General features: G+C 39.5%; 1 protein-coding gene across 2 annotated transcripts; it reads right to left on the reverse strand.

Annotated features, from left to right (window-relative positions):
* Positions 1-2,532: 2,532 nt before the first annotated feature.
* Positions 2,533-18,026, reverse strand: map3k7 (mitogen-activated protein kinase kinase kinase 7). 2 transcript variants are annotated; one of them, XM_056764099.1, is made up of 17 exons: positions 17,274-18,026; positions 16,786-16,896; positions 15,861-15,926; positions 15,609-15,654; positions 15,006-15,144; positions 12,976-13,104; positions 11,663-11,787; positions 11,029-11,159; positions 10,846-10,927; positions 10,630-10,736; positions 10,403-10,547; positions 9,680-9,760; positions 7,517-7,584; positions 5,371-5,434; positions 5,030-5,091; positions 4,539-4,654; positions 2,533-4,426 (listed from the first exon to the last, which is right to left on the reverse strand). In XM_056764099.1, the coding sequence occupies exons 1-17, from the start codon at positions 17,355-17,357 to the stop codon at positions 4,246-4,248; spliced, it is 1,737 nt and encodes a 578-aa protein (XP_056620077.1). In that variant the 5' UTR covers positions 17,358-18,026; the 3' UTR covers positions 2,533-4,245. The 2 variants fall into 2 exon arrangements, with proteins under 2 accessions (XP_056620077.1, XP_056620078.1); XM_056764100.1 differs by lacking the exon at positions 9,680-9,760 and having other exon boundaries at positions 17,274-18,025.
* Between the last annotated feature and the right edge of the window lie 1,511 nt (positions 18,027-19,537).

The following is a 19,537-nucleotide window of genomic DNA, read 5'->3' on the forward strand; positions in this document are numbered from 1 at the left end:
TGCATTATTCATACGGATACTTTTATGATGATTGTATTGGCTTGCTGGATCTTGACTGCATTTGGTCCCCATTTACTTTTATTTGTATCATACTTATAGAGAGCAGCGTGAAAATACATTTTTAGACTAAAATAATCTCTTTATCACAATATTCCTCTGCATTCAACATTTTGCCTTTGTTACTCTTTGTTCAAAGTGCCTTTTGCAAGCAGAAGGTAATACCCTCAAGGTCAAATCATGTTTGTGCTACATTTAGCGAACGGCATCACCAGTTATACAAAGAAAGATCAAATGCACCAGTCTCCACTCTAAACGGATGGTCATATTTGAAATGGATGTTATTTTATGCTCGGTAATAAACCACAAACAGTGAGAGGACTTACAGTTTCAGCCACAACTGCAGCTTGTGAGAACGTCACTGTTAAAATAAGACCCGCAGCTTACATCATGTGCTGATGAGTCAGAGAAGACTGAGTCTTCACATCACCGGAGATAAATAATTTATATTGTAACAAGTGTAAAAACATTTACTTATTTACTTGCATCACAATGCATTAGGGACAATCTTCACATTAAGATTTTTTATCTTCTTTATTCTTGGAGGAAAAATAAACCAAACACATCAGACCGGAGCGCCAGCAGCCGTAAGATCTCTTTGTCTCCTCTGAAGCGTCACACGCATGTGAAGAATCGCCCACAGCCACATTTCAAAAGAACCGGCCGGGGAATCATTCTGATTAATGAAAGAACGTATCTGGAACACTGTGGAATTTATAGACTGATATTATGACCCAAATTCTGGCCATTACTAAAAACTGCAACCACCTCTACCATTCCTAGCCTATTTCCAGGCAGTTACCATGGTTACAGGGAGATTGGGGGAGGAGAGAAAAGGAGAAATCTAATGCACATTCCAGACTAACTTTTTCTCATAAAAAAATGAAAAGAGAGAATAATGTTTAGATTTGTAAGCATATTAAGGAATTCTGTTGACAGGACGTGCAGAACAAAACAAAGCTGCGCTATTGTGCCTGGGGACTGCATCACTTTTGATGATATTACATCAGCTTCTGATTCACAGATTTTATTGTCAAACTGCATCCTAGTGAACAGGGTTATAGAAATGTCACGACAGCTTCACAGATTTTGTAACGTATAACCCTTCCCGGTGACCTCATCTAAGCCCAGGGTCACCATGGTCATCCAAAACCACCCAGTCTGTTTCTCATTTCCACAATAACTCACAAACCCCCACCATCATCCGGCAGTTCCAAAACAATACCTTCAGTCCCTTCACAACCTTATGAACACTTAACACTATAGCCAAAAAAGCCACAACACACCCAACCAAAGAGGAAAGAAGTGAAATGTATTGAATGGGTTCAATTCAAGTCTCTATGTTTGGATGTCAATTTACAATTTACAAGAATAAAATCTGTATGGTATAAAAAACATTTAATACTATTGTCAAAATGCTTATTTTTTAGGATTTAATACACACCATTTACGTAATTGATAAATGCATGTTATTTTAATAAAATATATTTATATAGCAGAAATGTTTATCTTAATTCTTTACTGCCTCGGGTTAGGAAATTAAGTCATTTATTGAGTACATACGTATTGCATGGTGTTGAGTCATTCTGCTGGTCTTTTGTATAGGCACCGTTCTTAGAAACATGTGAGATTTCTTTGTTTGCGCAAACGAGAAATATAAGACCTGGCTTCCAGCGCCATCTTTGGGCTTAAATGCGCATTACATCTTCATATCGTTTTGTGGTTTTCACTCGATGCGCTTACTGTTGGTACTCTGTTGAAGGTGCTCTAGCTCCATCTTGAAACTAAATAATTTTATATATAAAATATATTAATCTAGGTTAACACGTTGTTTCTGTAGCTTCTGTACCGCTACGGTTTTAGGTTTAAATCCCTGGAAACACGCAACGATGACGTACCATGAATCCACACGTCGCTTTGGATGCGTTGATGTAACATGACTTTCTCAAACCACTACATTAAAGGAAACACAACGTCTGAACATTTGTTTTTCCATTCAGTCTAAACTTGAAATATGTTTTCTCCGAGAATGTATTTGTTACCAATATATGACATCATGCGTTTATATTTTACTAAACCCCGGATGATAGATTCCAGACATCATAAAAATATCAGTCTATACACATTTTACATTTATTTTTAAAAAGATAAAATTGTGCGTTTTGGACGTGACACGTTTTTGATGATGCATGTCTTTGAGAGACAACATACTTTGTAGTATTTTCTATGGTTTGCTTGAAAAACTTCACATGGGTATTTAAACCACCAAATTTACCAACCATCCAACCAATCAGTGTGATGAATACATTTTTCATCTGAAGGTTGCATTGGAATTGCCTATGAATAAACATCTAACAACTAACTGCAAAAGGATCAGACCATCAATCATTCAAGATGTAATGAAATGTTTGTGACTGGCTGGCTACTGTATTGATTCCGTCATTAAACCTGCACAAAAAGTAAACCCCAAAGACATGATGTTTACCGGTTCGATTTATTTCAAGATGCGACCTTCACCTGTGTATTCCCATTCCCAATAGCTTAAGAAATCAGACATCTTATTTACAGCACATAGTACTACAGAAACTTATTAGGAACATAAAACTAAAAAAAAACAATACACCACTTCACTGTTGAACAGAAAGAACAAGGATGTCTGGGAAAACAAGATCTTGAATATCCATTTCTTTACCACGCTTATGTGTTTTACAACGAGCGTTCTTCAAAATCAGTGATCACCAGTATTGGCTGGATTGTGCAAAACATGGGTTGAGTGGGTGTGGGGGGGAATTCTGCTGAGTAAACAATATGTGATTTCTAACCAATATCATGACTTAAATTAAATACAGGCATGAGTAACTTAACGAACAGAAATGGTGATTTCATGATTTCTGCAGCATATTGATGGCAAAAATCTGTCCGCTCTTCAGCATGCATCACCTTCATGATTTCATTCTTATTGCATACGCAAGCCTTAATAAAAAAGCCACTCTCGTTTCTATACCGAGTTACATTGAGCTTGCGCCGAAACAACAAAACAAGTCAAGTAAATGCAAGCAATTCAACGCTAAGGCATCATGTGAACTAATAATACATAAATTAAAGTCATAGTGACAGAATAAAACTATGAAGCATCTCTGAAAACCCTGGATAAATTACCATCAAGTTAGATAAAGATACACGACAGAGCAAAGAAACACGAGAATACTGAAGTCATGATTAAAATGTTACGACTCGCAATCCCATAAACTCACAAGTCCCTTTGTTAGATTTGGCTCAGTCTTTAAACTGGCCTCTTTCAGAGTGACGAAAGGGACGTTTGAAGAAGCAGATTACAAGCATTACACGCGCAGATCTTCCCGTGTTTTCTTTTTAACACAGAGTCGACATGCAAGGCATTTATAAGATACATCCCCCGATTTAAACTTATAAAGACATTATGACAACAACACTTTTTAGGGTAGACAAATAGAAAACGGATGTCTGTAGCACTTTTTTGCATAAAAGGGTTTATAAGTACTTAAAATAAGTGGAAGCCATAAAACAAGAATCGAAAATTAAAACCTGTAAAATTAGCTTTTGTGTCTATGTAACGTAAAGCCGCTTTCACATTCTCAAGGATCAACACCTAATGGAAGGGAATGAGGTAAACCTCACAAGGAATTCTGGGATGTTGGAGAAAGAGTTAAAAACTGACATTTCAGAGGGCTTATGTTTCTTTTTACGTCTCTGCACTTCTTATAGAGACTTCAGAACCCATACGATATACGTTTCCCCCTTTTAATTGAAAAGTATTTGCTATCACATGATTGCTGGCTCATTTGGCAAACACCAGCTGTCTGCAGATCTCCTACCACAGTTTACAGCGTTCTGTACGTCTACGTTCTACACCCGCGGGGATTAAACTGACCCGCTGCTGCGTATCCTGCCGTAAAACTCACAGACATGTAAAATCTGCATGTTTGTGCAGTTCAGCGCAGGGTCTCGCAGTCACGTACACCACACAGAGTCATAAGGGCATGAAGTGGCCAGGCCGAGATGCTTTAACAGGCAGAATAAAGGGTGTTTAGGGCAAAACTACAGCTATACCCCAATGTTTGGATCAGGGGGGAATTTAGAAATAGGACTGTGACTATAGAGTCAGTCTGGCTCCGTTACATGACGGGAGGGGGTGTGTTTAAAGCGGGTTCATGAGGTGCCCTGTCTCTTCTGTTGCTGTGCTCGGATCAGCTCTAGTTGCTTCTTGCATTTCTGGTAGTAGGTTGACAGACTCTTGTTCTCCTCCAGGAGCTTCTTGTGCTCCTGAGCGAGTCGACAAGCGTTCTGCTGATCTTTCTCGTCCTGGTCCAGTTCTGCTATCAGCTCCTTCCTACGGAGATCGACGCTTATGTTAGTGAATTCCTCTGTATTAGAATAGTTCAAGAATTTCAATGGCATTAGCATTGTTTAGCATTGTAACGCCTGAGATCGCTCCAACTTACTTTCTCTGAATGAGCAGAGCGATTTCCGTCTGCACCTTCAGATACTCCTGTGCCATCTTACAGTGCTGCTCAAACACTGCCATCGACTCTTTGGAGTTTGGACATGGGGCCAGAGGCTGCGAACACACAGAGACGTTCATCAAATTGTGTGGCTTATTCAATTATTCTCAAACGTAAAAGATTTTACGCGCACTAGTCACGACAGCAAAAATATCAAACGCCTCACTCTCACTGTGCTGCTTTATATTTATACCTCAATTCCACTGTATAAATAGCGCCAAAAAGGCCTCGTAACACTGTGTCCCAGACTTGATTCAATTAAAGGGCTGTTTTTACATCTTGTGAATCTTTTTAGAGAGGAGAGATGCTAAGGTACCATAGAAACCAAACTACTGACATATACAATAGGCATAAGATTTTCCATGCATGAGCTGTTACATTTATCCAGGCAACGGATCAACTCCGTCATGACTATCTTTAAAAAACTGTACCTGAAGCTGGTGGTCCAGGGTTAGGTAGGCCATAGGGATGGAGTTATCAGAGCCATTGGTATCTACAGGAATGAAAAGAGATGATTGAACTGAGAACAACATACCCGAGTAGTACTATTCAGATATTAATGATATATATAATTATATATAGAAGCTATATTCTGCTTCTGATGTAATGCAACAAATCCCTGTTGATGAGGTTATTATACACATACAGAAAATGAATAGCTTTCTGCCAATTTTCTGTGTTTATTCTAGCTATCACAGAATATCTGCATTAGATTGATATGTTTTTGTGTCTTTATACCTGTAAGAAGATCAAGTAAAACGCTAGACTCTACCTGTCTTGTCGGGTGTAATCATCCTCACACTGGGGCTGGATGATCTGCTACTGTTCCTGCTCTCCTGTGATTGGTCAAACAATATGTCATTCATTAAACATTGAAAAATCTTAATTTTAATCTTGTAACAAATAGTTCTGATGATGTATAGTACTAGGGATATGAAGGTATGGGGAACTTTCCCACGGTTAATAGACGTGCGAAAACACCAGTTATTCTGGTTTTATCAGGAGGCAGAGGTTTATGCGGCCATGCACATTTTGCATTTGAACTTAGAAGAAATTATTACTCTTCATGAAAAATCAACAACAAAACAGTACTATGACAGTTTACAAATAGAAGTTCAAAAGTTATATATATATAAATATATTAGTATATGACGTTAACCATCTTTAGTGCTTATTTTACCCTGCAACATCAGTCTTTGCATCTTTCCTTTTTTATGACTAAAACAAATGCCTAATATGTAGTTCTTTATTAACGAAAAACATAACAAAACCAATGTTTGTGGTGTATTATTTTGTTTATGAAGGCTTAGTTTATTATTAATTTTATCGATGCACCGGAATGAAAATTCTTTCCCGAAGCCGAATAAAAAAGAAACACTTAGCCAAAGGCAGATTACCAAACATGTTTTTTTGCAGTTATTCTATTTATTTAGCCAATTTTTTCACTGCATAACCTGAATGATCAAAATGTGTTTTTTATATTTTGTCTTGCAATTTCAATATAACGAATATTAAAAAATAAAATTGAGCAAACCTAGTAAATAAAAAGATGGAGCCCTCTCGCTTATTTAATGAACTTAACTGACTGCAGAAAGAATGTAATACATGTAATGTCCTCTATTCGCCTACAAATAAGTTAAAAAGTGCCATTTAACATTAGCCAACATCCGTGCAAGCAATGCATGCTGAGACTGACTGACAACCATTTCAGTTCTCTTCTCTCTAAACTCCGCCCACAAAAGCGGACTGATTGTTCTCTCAGAAGGTGTACTAGGGATGCACAGACATAGCTTGACATTCAAAGTTATTTAGTACAGGAAACTGTGTGCACGCCACCACAGTGCGATGTCAAAGGACGTCCGGAAATTTACTCCTGCGCTGCAGGTCCCGTGTCGTATCATTCTCTTACTATTTAAAATGCTTCCACACACTGTAGACATGTTTGCAGCATTAATAAAGCGTGCGCGTCTCTCTGTCCGCGCTGGTGGGTGCTTGATCGCATCAGACGTAATTTTTTGCTATTTTTGGCCGAATAAGTTGGGTTACCGAATATTTGGTGCATCCCTTACAAACATGGTACCCCACTGGTGTCCCATGACTCTTGTTGCTCTATGATGCGAATGCGGTTTACGCTGAAACAAGTGGACGTGCTTCACAACCTGTTGCGTCTGTTGTCAAACTGAACTTTATTTATTTAAAAAAACGATGCTGGGCAAGTTACGTAATTGGTAGATAGCCACCCGCAATGTAACAACAGCAAAACCGACTACTACTGGCCCATCCCTGTGGCACATATTTTTCCCCAAACCTTTGAGTGAATGTTTCGTGCAGAAATTAAACATCATTCACACTTTTACCAAATTCAAGAAACAATTAAGAACAACTTGAACAACAAGGATGCGTTGCATATCATTAACTGCGGGCATTTACTTGCCAATGCGACTGTAGAAATGTGGGTCTCTGTATGTGTAAAGATAAAAACTTTACAACCCATGAATAAAAAACAACTCCCAAAATAACAGCGTGAAGAACACACAAACAGTCTGCTGCTCACTAAACTTCAACTAAACTGGCTGACCCAAGAGGAAAATTGTAAAGAAACAAAGCTAAACGACTTTAGGATTGTTTAAAGCCACCTGGAAAAACCAAGACCCACAACACCTCTTTCATTTCCAAAACACACCTCGCTCTATTTCTTTCCTTCATCTGATAAGCTACTGCGTCCTCCCACTGCACATTCAGATAGGAGCTCTCCTTCCAAAATAAAATACCTTTGTGATGCACACGAGATAAGCATACGGCAATAAAGACCTTGTTCTGTCTGACACACCGCTGTGATTTCTGTTTGTCGTTCCTAAACCATTCCTGCTTCCTTTCGGACTGTACGACTGCAAATGTGTGAGAGCGGAGCATCTTACCTGATTGGACTCCGTACCAATGGCAGGAAGGTCCTGCACCGAACTGCGTCTGTGAGGTTCGCAGGTCGCTGTGAAAAGAGTAGATTGGGGTAGAGAGAGGAAACAAAAGAAGAATCTGATAAGTTTTGGTAGTGTACGTGCTCTCCCCCAAAGGCTTGAGCAAGAGGGATGTGACACTCAGACAGCTGCACTGATCTAATCCCACTCACTACGCCGCCTTCACGTGACCAGACCCCTCAAATACTCACGCATAAAAACAGCAAAAACCACACCTACAGGATCACACAGACAGTATTGATAGGACAGCTCCCATCATGGTGAGGACTGCTTGTTTGGGTTTATGGTAAAATGAAGAATCAATGGTGAAAGGAACTGTCCTATCAATCCTGACTATTAAAAGATCGTACAACAGAGGATTACTAAATTTCAAACGTCATTACAGACAAACTAGGATTCAGGTAAAATAAATGTTGGACAGTACCAGAAGAGGTGAAAAGTAACCAACACCGACAGATGGTGACAATTTCTCGCGAAAATAATTAAAGTAACTCCAAAAAAGCAAGATCCAAAGGATATAAAACATTTTGTGTTACGCAGCATTTGTGGAAGACGGTTAATAATTAAATATATTAGATTTGTACCTCAGTTTGTAACAAACCATAAAAAACCTTTCAAACGTTTAGCACTTAAAGGGATGGATCACTCAAAAATAAAATTCTGTCATTGTTTATTCATCCTCATGACGTTCAAAACCTGACTATTTCATCGGTGCAACACACAATAAAATACTATGGAAGTCAATGGGGGCACATGTTATTTGGTTACCAACGTTCTTCAAAATATCGTCTTTTGTGTTCTGCAGAAGAAAAGAAAGTCAGACAGGTTTGAAACGACATGAGGGGGAGTAAATGATGACAGATTTTTCATTTTTAGGTCAACCGTCCCTTTAAACATAGCACAAGAGACAAAACTGCCTACTAACTCAGTCTATCAGATTGAAACCAGCTAACCTGGTTAATTTCTCTTTGCGCTCCCATAAAGGACATGACACACATCTAGAGGTTTATCCACCCAGAAACTAGCCGCATTTCTAAATGATTATTTAGATCACTTCACAGCTTGGATAATAAACTTTTTAAATGTTAAAGGCTTTAAAACACTGTTTTTGTGTGTATATTTAACCCAAACATGCTGTAATACAATTCGTGATCTTTGTGATTCGACTCAAAACAGCCTATTCCAACTAAACTAAAAATAACATACATAACATGCCATTTAATCGGTTCAAATGAAAATTGATTGTCAATGATGAGGTCAATTCCATGTCAAAATGATGAGAATAACAGAAATGATTGACAGGTTAAGAGCATGCATGCAGGAGGGCTACAATCCAGACGCTGACCCCAATTTTCTCCTCGCTACGCCAAATTAACAACCTCTTCATCAGGCAACTCCTGCTTCCGACTATTTTATTCCCACTCTGTGATCCTTCACTGTCCCCATTTTCTTCTGCTTTATTAGGGATGATGATAATAATAGCGATGACCCTCAATGTGAAGGAGATTCATTACTACATCCGCTGAATTAATGAACGAGTTAATACATGTGTGCGCATGGAGGAGGGAAGAAAGAAAAGCAGAGCGTTTGCCGTCATCCTTTCTGCAGACAAGGACGAGCTAAAGGTGAGTGTGCGGCCGCTGAGAAAGAGAGAGAGAGAGAGACAGACATCGGCTGATCCTCTTTCATCAGCTATGAAGCCAAACAGGATGATTAAGGCAAATGAGACTGCATGTCCATCTGCATCCGCATCCGCACGTATTCGCATGTTTGCCACTTGTTTTTGTTCAAATTTGTGTTATTGCACCTCATGGCTAGAGGTATACGTGAGGATGAGGTGGGTAAAAGTCATGGCCTTCAGCTTACTACAATCAAAAAAGGTAGAAAGAAAGGGGGGAGAAAGAGATTGGGATGGGTGTTACTCCAGATCCACAGTCCCCAATCAAATGAGTTCAAATTCAAATGAATCTGCATTGAACAGACAGACTGCGTCTGGGACGGGGATGTGTGTCACCGTGGAGTAACATCCAAAATGAACTCATGCGCCACAGTGACGCGCTTCTCCGATTAAGAGCTGTTTGCTGGGAGCACCCGAACTCCCGGTACCTGTGACGATGATCTTGGGAATATCCAGAATGGTGCCATGTGATGCTGTTTTACGGTGACCTCGCTTAAATTGTGGACGTGCTGCAAAAACACACATACAGACACGCGCATGTAGCGACAACCACAGAGGCATGCAGACAATGTGTGTAACACTTGAGAGACAGAGACAGAGAGACAGAGTGTGTAACACATCAAGGGAAGGGTTAGGGAAGTATCTCTGCGCTCTTCGGCTGCATTAGCACATACATGCAACATATTTACATCCATGCAGAGGCAGGAAGGCTGCTGAAACTAAAGACTGACATGGCATGGGCTGCAGAGGGATGGGTCACAGGAAGAATGGAGATGCCAGGCAATGAGTGTTTTGTATCTGATGTATGTTTGCGTGCACTGGCTGGGGTCACTGTTACACAGGTGTACTCGCATCTCAGCCAGTGCGAGCGTTGAGAAGTGAGGTCAATATCTAGAAACGGGACACGGTTAATGGTGCCTGTTCTGTTAACGTGTGAACCTAAGAACTTTGAGATTCATGAGAGGAAAAGGAAAGTGTGTCGTTCACAAATACATTACTGTTTTGCATCCATTGAAAACGAAATCCACATAATAAACAAATCAATGCGTTTGGAGCACAGATTAGCATTTTACCAAAACAAGCATCAATTTTATACACGTTTTTGGGTTGCAATGGTACTTCAGAACAAGCATTGAGAACGCAAACGTTACCTGTGGAGGAAAAAGACAATCTGGGCTCTAGTTCGGAGAGATCGGCACTCATTCGTTTGCTGTCGGAAGGCAGACAGTGCGACCTGCCAGAAAGACTCTCTACACTTCCTCCTCTGGAGAGAGGAAGACCAGGTCTCAGTGGGTCCTGAAACAAACACAATGAAGGATTTACTCCTCGTTTTGGATTTACTAATCTTTTGGGGTTCGACAAACTGTTGTTGTGCTACCTTTGGTTTATATGGAAACTTGATGGTGTCATTACTGCCAGGAGAGTTTGTGTGCTCCATGTTTATATCATTCGTGTTCCTGGTGCATGTGTAGTCCACATATGAACCTGAATTAAAGAGTAAAACTAGTTAAATTAAGTTAATCAAAAGTGCCTATTTTTTAACAACCATGGTGACATATCGCCCAACATGTTTTTGTAGTGTGGTATTCTTCACCTGTGCTGGTGGCAGAGTTACTCTGGCCTTCATCTGAATACTGATAGGGGTACTGAAGGGGCTCTTCTGATCCTGGGAAATACTGGGCGGATAAGACAGAATAAAATGTTAACGTCCTGCTGACATCCAGTCAGAGAGCATCTGGTATGTGCCGGCAGACACGCTGGTGTGGTGTGGCATTACCTTCATGAGGTGGGACATAACCTTCACTATCTCCTCCATGGAAGGCCTCTGTGATGGGTCTTTGGACCAGCATCGAGTCATTAGACTCTCTATGTGCTTCGGTAGGTTCTTAATGAGAGGTGGACGAGTACCTGCAGGCAGATAGATGAAAGGCTATCATTTAAATACTATCATCCATAAGGGTCTTCATTCATCCAGATCATCCAAAAAGTTAAGGACAGGAACCAATTAGGGGCAAATATACAAACTGTGCGGCTCCTTCAGATTAATGAAGCTGGAATAATTGTCATCATTTTTGATGAACTACCCGTGTATAACATATATTGGCACTTTTCGTTCAATTTACATGCATGTGAATGTGTCAGCTTGAAAACGCAAGCCCATCTGAAGATATTTAGTCAGCCTGAAAACGCAAGCCCATCTGGAGATATTTAGCATTTCGCTGCACAGCAAAGTTCACGTTTGATGAACTCTGTCCTACAAATTCCTGTCACATGAATGGGTGAGACAAGTAGACAATCTAAACGCCACATGACCTCTTGGTACAGCCATTTATGCAGCACCCTCCGAACGAATTTCGCATGTTCAAAGTCTAGTGTGACCCCTGTATTAGACGTGCGAGCATAAAACTCACCGCGGTGCACAGCCCACATGATGCGGAAAGCCGGGCCACCAATTTCATCGAAGGGCTTCCGACGAGTGATCACCTCCCAGAGAATGATACCCCAACTGAACACGTCACACTTCTCGCTGTAGTTACTGCCTGAAACACACACATGAGAGTCGACACCCAACAAAGAAAAACAGGAAAAGAAGGAACAAATTGAGAACATTTAAAAGAGCATTAGAAGAAAAAAAAATCCAAAGATGGAAAAATAGAGTGAAACAATTATAAATCTCCAGTGTTGTGGAATTAATAGTTACATTTCGTATCACCAGCATGTTTTTTTTAATGTGTATGTACTTTACTTATCATACTGAAAAGAGATTAGGAAAAGAAATAAATGAATTATAGTCTCACTTTTATAATTAACATGCATTATGAGAAAAAACACAACATGAACCTTTTAAATTGAAAGTATAACATCAAAATGTCATTGGATGTTATAGCAAGTCTTTGGATATCTTATTTTAATATCCCAAATACGGCTGTTGAAAATAGCTTAAGATCTTGTGTGTTGGAAAAACAAATGCAATACAAATCCAAAAAATCCATTACAGCTTGTAAACACAGTAAAATAAAGACCTTAAAGAATGAAAACAATGGTAACACTGACATTTGCATTCAATCTCATAAGATGGAGGCAAACATTACCACACAACACAACCCCCAAAATCTATTTCTACTAAGCTTATTTTCCACCGACCAGGTTGGGGCGCCTTTAACTTGTCAGCTCTTTTAAAGAGACGAGCTAATTTCCTCTCATCCTGCCCCAGAGAGCTCTAATTGCCCCTCTTATTATTCTTAAATTACAGCGGCTCGCGCTACTATGTCTTTACGCTCCCTTGCTCTGGTCTTCTGATAATACCGCTGTCAGGGCTGCAAATGAGGAGCACAGCATTTCCTCTGCTGCTGATGTTAACGGTATAATAGCATGCAATGCTGCTCCTCCCCAAACAAACAAGATAACAACCTGCTCCTAATTGAGCTTTCCTCCAACCGCCCTGACAGCCGAGTACCCCTGAACGTGTTGGGGAAAAATTTAAACCCATTAGCCGGTGATTGCCAACACATGCATTAAATTATAATGGTTTCATCCATCATGTAGGCCAGGAGCTTCTGGTTTTAGGGAAATATTTGTATGAGTGTTAGTGAAGACTGAAGTAGCCTAAAAGAAGAGAATTGATTACAAAGACATGTGAAATGCACAATGGCAGGAAGAGTGAAAGCCCTCCGACCTAAAAACATGAATATCAGTGTAGGTTGTTTTGTGACGGTACTGGGACTTGCCTTCGAACACCTCAGGGGCCATCCAGGCTGCACTTCCTTTGTTGTTAGTCATGTGTGTCTGAATGTCGCACGCTGTCCCGAAGTCGCAGATCTTTAGTACCGTACCTCCAGCGACCAGGAGTAGACTAGAAAGAGCAAAATAAGATCACTTTATAAACAAAATTGAGTATCATGGGTGTGTTAAAGAATGGAATCTGTTTGTAAAGTAATGAATTTGAATTATTTGCAAATAATATTTTTGTTTTAATAGGCTAAGCACAACCAATGAGTCAAAGGCACATGATTTATAACGTTCTAGTGAAGGTCTGAGGATGCTCTCTTATTTTAAGATGAAATCCAGGTATATAAATGGCAACTAGATACCCACCAACTGTGCTTCAGTTCAATTAAACAGAGTCTGGCACTTGCTGGCAGTTCACAGGGTTAGATGACAGTAATATATCAAATGTTAGTTACAACCCAGTTCTTCCCGAGAACTTCGTTCTAGGTATCTGGGAGAGAAGCCAGATGGTAGTTTCCATGGTGTGCTGCCAGGGTCTTTTACAAACAATCCTCGTAAATAACCAGCCCTGGCCGACGCTCTACAATGCCACGATGTCAGTGATGCAGCGCAACACTTCAGAACATACACCCTCCGAGACCACTGAGATGATGACTGGATGGCAACAACAGTGCGGTTACTTTCCATCATCGATACTCGAAACAGCAAAAAAAACAATGGCCCTGTTTAAGTCTGCTATTAACATCAGTCTCAGATCCGATCACAGGTTTTCAGGCGAGACTGAGATACATTGTTGTTGTTTACACCTGGTATGAACATGCGTCTCTAATGCAAAATCAATATGAGTTATTGTAAGTAACTTAAACCCTAACATTTGGAGAAAGATAATGTTAAGGATTATGTATTAAATCACTCAATATGATTTACAAATATTCATATTTAAAAAAACAATATTATAATATGTTATAGATATAAGATTAGTACATATCTTTTTATTTACTACCCTTTAAATCCATTTAAGTGATTTTACCACCATGCTTTGTGAATGCAGGCCTAAACCTCTAAATCTTTTTATTTCTATCACACATCAATGGCAAAGGTTTAAATAACCAACAACACAACTTCAAACTAAACAGTAAAAAGTCTAAAGTAGATGAACTGGAGATTGTAGGTACCTATGAATCAAAACCAACTTTACACAGAGAACTAACATGGCATAACTCTAATGACAACAATAGCGCTTTCCACACACTGCACTTAACCGAGGGTTTTCTTCATTCTTAACCTCGCTTATAACCCCGGGTAAACGAACGTTTCTCACTTCTAATTTTGAAGCAGTATTATTCCCGCATTTTAGCCGGGGTTTTGAAACCCTGCTGCGACGCAGGGTCATCACCGCTTTGCATTGTGGTATCAAATGTGTGCAGTGTGAAACAAAGCAGGGGTAAAATGATATGACCAGATGCTTAGCAACGGACACCCAAACAAAAACTGATCAGCGCTTACCTCATTTCACAAACTGTGCACATTCACAGAGTTTTTTTTTTATTTGAGTATGTAACGTCTTGGAAGTATTAAAACAGCCAAAAAGGACTTGCAAGGCTTTATTTTTCCCAGATGCGGAACAACCAGGTATTCGACTATTTAAAGTGACCGCACACTATTTTTATTCAGTCAGTATGACGCTGCAGTATTTATCCAATCATGACTGTTAACAACGCAAATAAGAATGTTAACCCAGAAGTTAGGGATGTATGGTGTGAAACATTAGGTTATGAATATGGTTATCTCTTAACACCTGGTAAATTATAAGCAGTGTGAAACGTGCAACATATGACCCACATTTCTTTATAACTGGGGTTTACTATTTCAAGTGTGAAAAGCCCTAAAATCTATTAACTTGACCCGTAAATAATTCAGAAATTAGATGTTTTCCGGTCAAACATGGTTTAGTGAAAAAGGTGTGCGTGTGATGAAAGAGGACCGTATGCCGGTACGAGACTGAGAAAACATGGAGGTGCATACTTGGGAGGTTTAAGGTCCCTGTGAATGAGTGCCTTTGGTTTCATGCCGTGGAGATAGGCAACCCCTTGAGAACACTGCAGGCACCAGCTCATGGCGTGAGATGCAGTATAATGAGGGAGGGGCTCTGCACCGTGCAGCACTGTCAAACACAGAAAACAATATTTAACAAAATCACACATACATGCGAAAACATTCCCGTTGGATTGCGTCAAATTCGGCTGGTCTTTATGGAATGCCTACTTATTAGACATAACGTGAATGCAACTTGTGAAACGTGACAGGAATTCAAGCACGGTTAAATTTACATTTTAAAACATAATTGTCTCCTAAATATTTTACAGAGGTCTACAAGATAATTAACAAACAATTCAAAATTGCATGCAACATTTGCTGCATAAGAGAACGGTTTACACATTTTTGCACTCTCCTGAAGGGTATTTTTTACATTATAGCCATATTACCAGAAAATGACAAAGTATAACGTAACCTCTCGATTGACAGTACAAGACAAAACATTTAACACTTCTAAGCTGAGCAAAACCATCTGATCGAATGATGATCGTTTTTTTCTAATGTGAGAAAAAGCGCTCCAAAGTAACTTACCATTATACAGTGAACCCCCTTCTGCATATTCCATCACCAAACATACCTGCAGAAAGATTTCCAGTAAAAGACCATTAGCATGTGATAAAGCCGGAAAACATGTCATTTAGCAAATATCTCTGCGGACAAAGCTACGATAACAACACACACAGAACAGTAGTTATATATAAACTTCTGTACAAATAGATTGATAACTTCTGATCTGCACAACAACCTGTTTAAATCCACATGCAGAATGTTTAAGAGACTTACAGGGTTATTGCAGGAACCGTACAGCTTCACAATGTTGGGGTGGTTTACACGAGACAGTTGGCGAAGCTAGAGCAAAGAGAATGAGTCATTCTGTCAATCAAATAGTCTGTCAAACTTCTCTCATAAATGAAAATAAAAATGTGAACACAGTGCTGCTCATAAATGATCAAGTATGGAATACACCGCACGTCTTTTTGCTCAGATTTTTGTCTGGTTTTTAGTCTAGACGAATCGACCATGGTGCAAAAAGTCTGTGCCAGTCTGCAGGATTTGGGCATTCCGCTTGGGTACAGCTTCAGACTATAATTCCATCCAGTCAGAGGATATCAAAACATGTTTGGTTATTTTGGCAGATTTAAGAACACATTCAGCATCAGGGACATCTCTTCTGTATGGCAGCGAATACACAGGGAAAGAGATATGTGGTGTGTTGCCAGATTTTGCATGAAAAATGGGCAAACCCATAATAAACCTGATTAAATCTAAAAGCTTTATATTGAAAAATATATAAATATATATATATATATCACAACTCACACTTGTCCAACTGTATTAACACTATTGATTTATGAGCCAAAAAACATGGTTTTAAATAATGGTTAGATGGCAACATTGTAGGAGAGAGCTCTGTGAAGCCACAAACATATTAAACACAATATCTTTGCAGATTGTGGTTGTGTTAAAATTGCAAAACAAAACGTAACGTAACACAACTTTGGTCAAAAAAACACATGCTGAACACACGTGGCAACGGAGCTTTGCTATGGTTCTTTGCGTCGACCATCACAAAGTCAGTGAGGGGTGTTGCACACAATTCAGGGCATTTAGTTTTAGATTTTAAAGTCATGTAGTGTATTCCAGCCTTAAGTGTGGCTTTCTGACCAAAGACACCGGTGTGAACAAGTGAAGCCGAATATGACAGTACCTCAACAATGAAGGCATTTCTTTCAGATTCACTTTCTATAGTCTTGATGGCCACATCTCTAGCCTTCCACTTGGCCTTACACACAACACCGAACGCCCCTCTGCCAACCACCTAAACAACACAACAGATTTATATGAGACAACATTGCACAACTTAAAGCAAAAGAGTCGTTTAGAACAAACCTTACACCACAGTCCATCTAGAGCTACGTGCAACAGTTTAATGAGTTTCACAAAACAAACTGACCTCACATTTCAGTACACAGTACAGTTAAAAACAACATCCTACGAAAAGAATTATTAAATCATGAAATGTATGGAAAATGTGAAGTTATGCAGATACATGTCAGGTGTCCCAATGCTAGCAGGGCTAACTTACAGTGGGGCTCTTTACAAGACATTTATATAATGCCATACTCCTGTCAACCTTGTTAATACTACTTAATATTAATGAGTATATAAGTATCTTATATTAGTCGTGTCACTTACCTCTTCGACCTCAATATCGGCATATTCTATCTCCTCAAACGGGTACACGGGTGGCGTTTCCAGCATATCGGAGGGCATAGACATCGCTAGATCGCTAGCCAGCTAATCATTAATACTTAAAAACAAGACTTTACAGTCCTAAAACGCTTCAACCCTCAAACCCGAGCGGTTTCTAAGCCGAAGCAGGGAGCTGGAGCACCTCTTTTCTCGATTGGGTCCGCATCACACGGCGATGTGAGTAAAATAAGTCACTTTAAAAACTTGATTAGCGGCTAACGAGCTAACCTGTCAATCTAACCGTTAGCTTAGCGGCTAGTGAGGCTCCAAACGGGCATAAAGTATGCCAACCGACGGCAAAGATTGTCAATTCAACAAGGGAACGGGAGTGCATCTGCGGGTATCCCGGAGTGTGTGTGCGGTAGTGCTAACGTTAGGCCGCTTGTTGGCCGTTTGCGGTGGTGAGGTCGACGGATCTCCCCTCCGCGCAGCGCTCACTCCACACCGCTGCCGCTGCTCCGCACATCGGCCTCTCTATATCCCTGAAAGCACTGCTAGATAAAACACGCTCTACGTGTCCCGATAACCAGGACAAAACATCCGACCCATCGGATGTGGGGCTAGAACTTGGACCCTCTTGCCTCCATTGGCTAGTTTGTTTTTCTTTTTTTCTGCTGGGGTTGTTTAAGCTCCAGGAAGTGTGTGCTCTCTTGAATTGTGCCCCCTCTTGACTGTGCCACCTGAAATGTTTTCAAGATCGGGAGTGAAGCAAGGCCTGCCAAAATGATTACTAGTTGTTACAGGTTAAATAGGATTTGTTAGATTTTCTTTGAAGGTGTGTCCGCCCCTACTCAGAAGCCTAAAGAACTAAAATAATCATAATCTTATTTCATATGATGTCTGATGACATCCAGTCCTTCAATACAGACTACTACATGATACCTGTTATGCACAAAGCTTAGTTTGATCAATGTTGGGTTTATGTTATCAAATTATTCTTATAAAAAATAACCCTCTCAGGTTCGCTTAACAGATATTGTTGTGGCTTTTGTGGAAACTTGTAACTTGGTACTAGCACCTATTGTATTATTGCTCCTACATGACATATGTGACACTGGACAACAAAACCAGTCTTATAGATACACTTTTCGAAATTTAGATTTTTACATAATCTGAATAAATAAGCTTTCTATAAATGTATGAGTTGTCAGAATAGGACAATATCTGGCTGAGATACAACCGTTTAAAACTCAGGATTCTGAGGGTGCCAAAAAACAGAATATTGAGAAAATTGCCTGTGAAGTTGTTAATCAGGGGCACTGTGGCAAAAATAAAGTTTTTATATATTTAAGGTAGGAAATTTACAAAATATCTGCATGAAACATGATCTATACTTAATTTACTAATGATTTTTGGCTTAAAAGAACAATCGATAATTTTGACCCATACAATGTGTTTTTGTCTTTTACTAAAAACATCCCTGTGCTACTTGAGACTGTTTTTGTCATCCAGGGTCACATATCGCTTTATTGCTCCCTGAACTCTCTGTAAGTCACTTTAAGCGTCTGTCAAATGACTAAAGGTAAATGTAATTATTCTAATTATCTAATTATTCTGTTTTCAGTAAATGGCTGCATAAGTCCAAGCGACTGTTTTGACATTAAATATTCCCCACAGACTTGCATTGAATCTATTAAGGGCATAGTTGTACGGCAATTTCAAGTCCCACCTATACAAGTTTATTTGTTCAGTGTTATGCTTTCACCTGGAATGACATAAGACAGATCAATTCAAATCTGCTCAGCAACCTCATCTCATGCCCTCAGTGATCTAAATATAAACCCAGAATTTCAACAATCATTTTGTGACAGCTGAAAATAATACCCCTATTCATCACTGGAAAAATGCTGCTGGAAAAACACAAACAACATTTGTTCATATGCAAACAAGTGCAACCTTTCCTACTGTGAACTTCCATCTCCGGGGAACTGGTGACCATAGCGAGTGTTATGAACAGAGTAACCGACCTGCCTGACACTTAAAAGAACAGTAAAATACAAATTCAATCACAGTCTATATGACTCTTTATGTGGCACAAAAAAGTAGATATTTTGAGAAATGTCTCGGGTTTTGTGTTCAGCAGCAAAAAGAAAGTCAAGCAGGTTTTGAATGACATGAGAGCGAGTAAATGACAAAATCATTATATTTTTGGGTGAACTATCCCTTTAACACAGGCCTTTGTAAAGAAGGTCATCAACAAAATAAAC

The sequence above is a fragment of the Triplophysa dalaica genome, chromosome 13, assembly GCF_015846415.1.
Source record: "Triplophysa dalaica isolate WHDGS20190420 chromosome 13, ASM1584641v1, whole genome shotgun sequence".
NCBI classification, from domain to species: domain Eukaryota; kingdom Metazoa; phylum Chordata; class Actinopteri; order Cypriniformes; family Nemacheilidae; genus Triplophysa; species Triplophysa dalaica.

Excerpts from the sequence above, each read along its gene's own strand:
- map3k7 (XM_056764099.1), bottom strand. The coding sequence starts at position 17,357 with ATGTCTATGCCCTCCGATATGCTGGAAACGCCACCCGTGTACCCGTTT. Across the intron at positions 11,160-11,662 it reads CATGTGGGCTGTGCACCGCG|GTACTCGTCCACCTCTCATT; the intron begins GTGAGTTTTATG and ends ATCTGCCTGCAG. Across the intron at positions 10,928-11,028 it reads TTATGTCCCACCTCATGAAG|TATTTCCCAGGATCAGAAGA; the intron begins GTAATGCCACAC and ends TTATCCGCCCAG.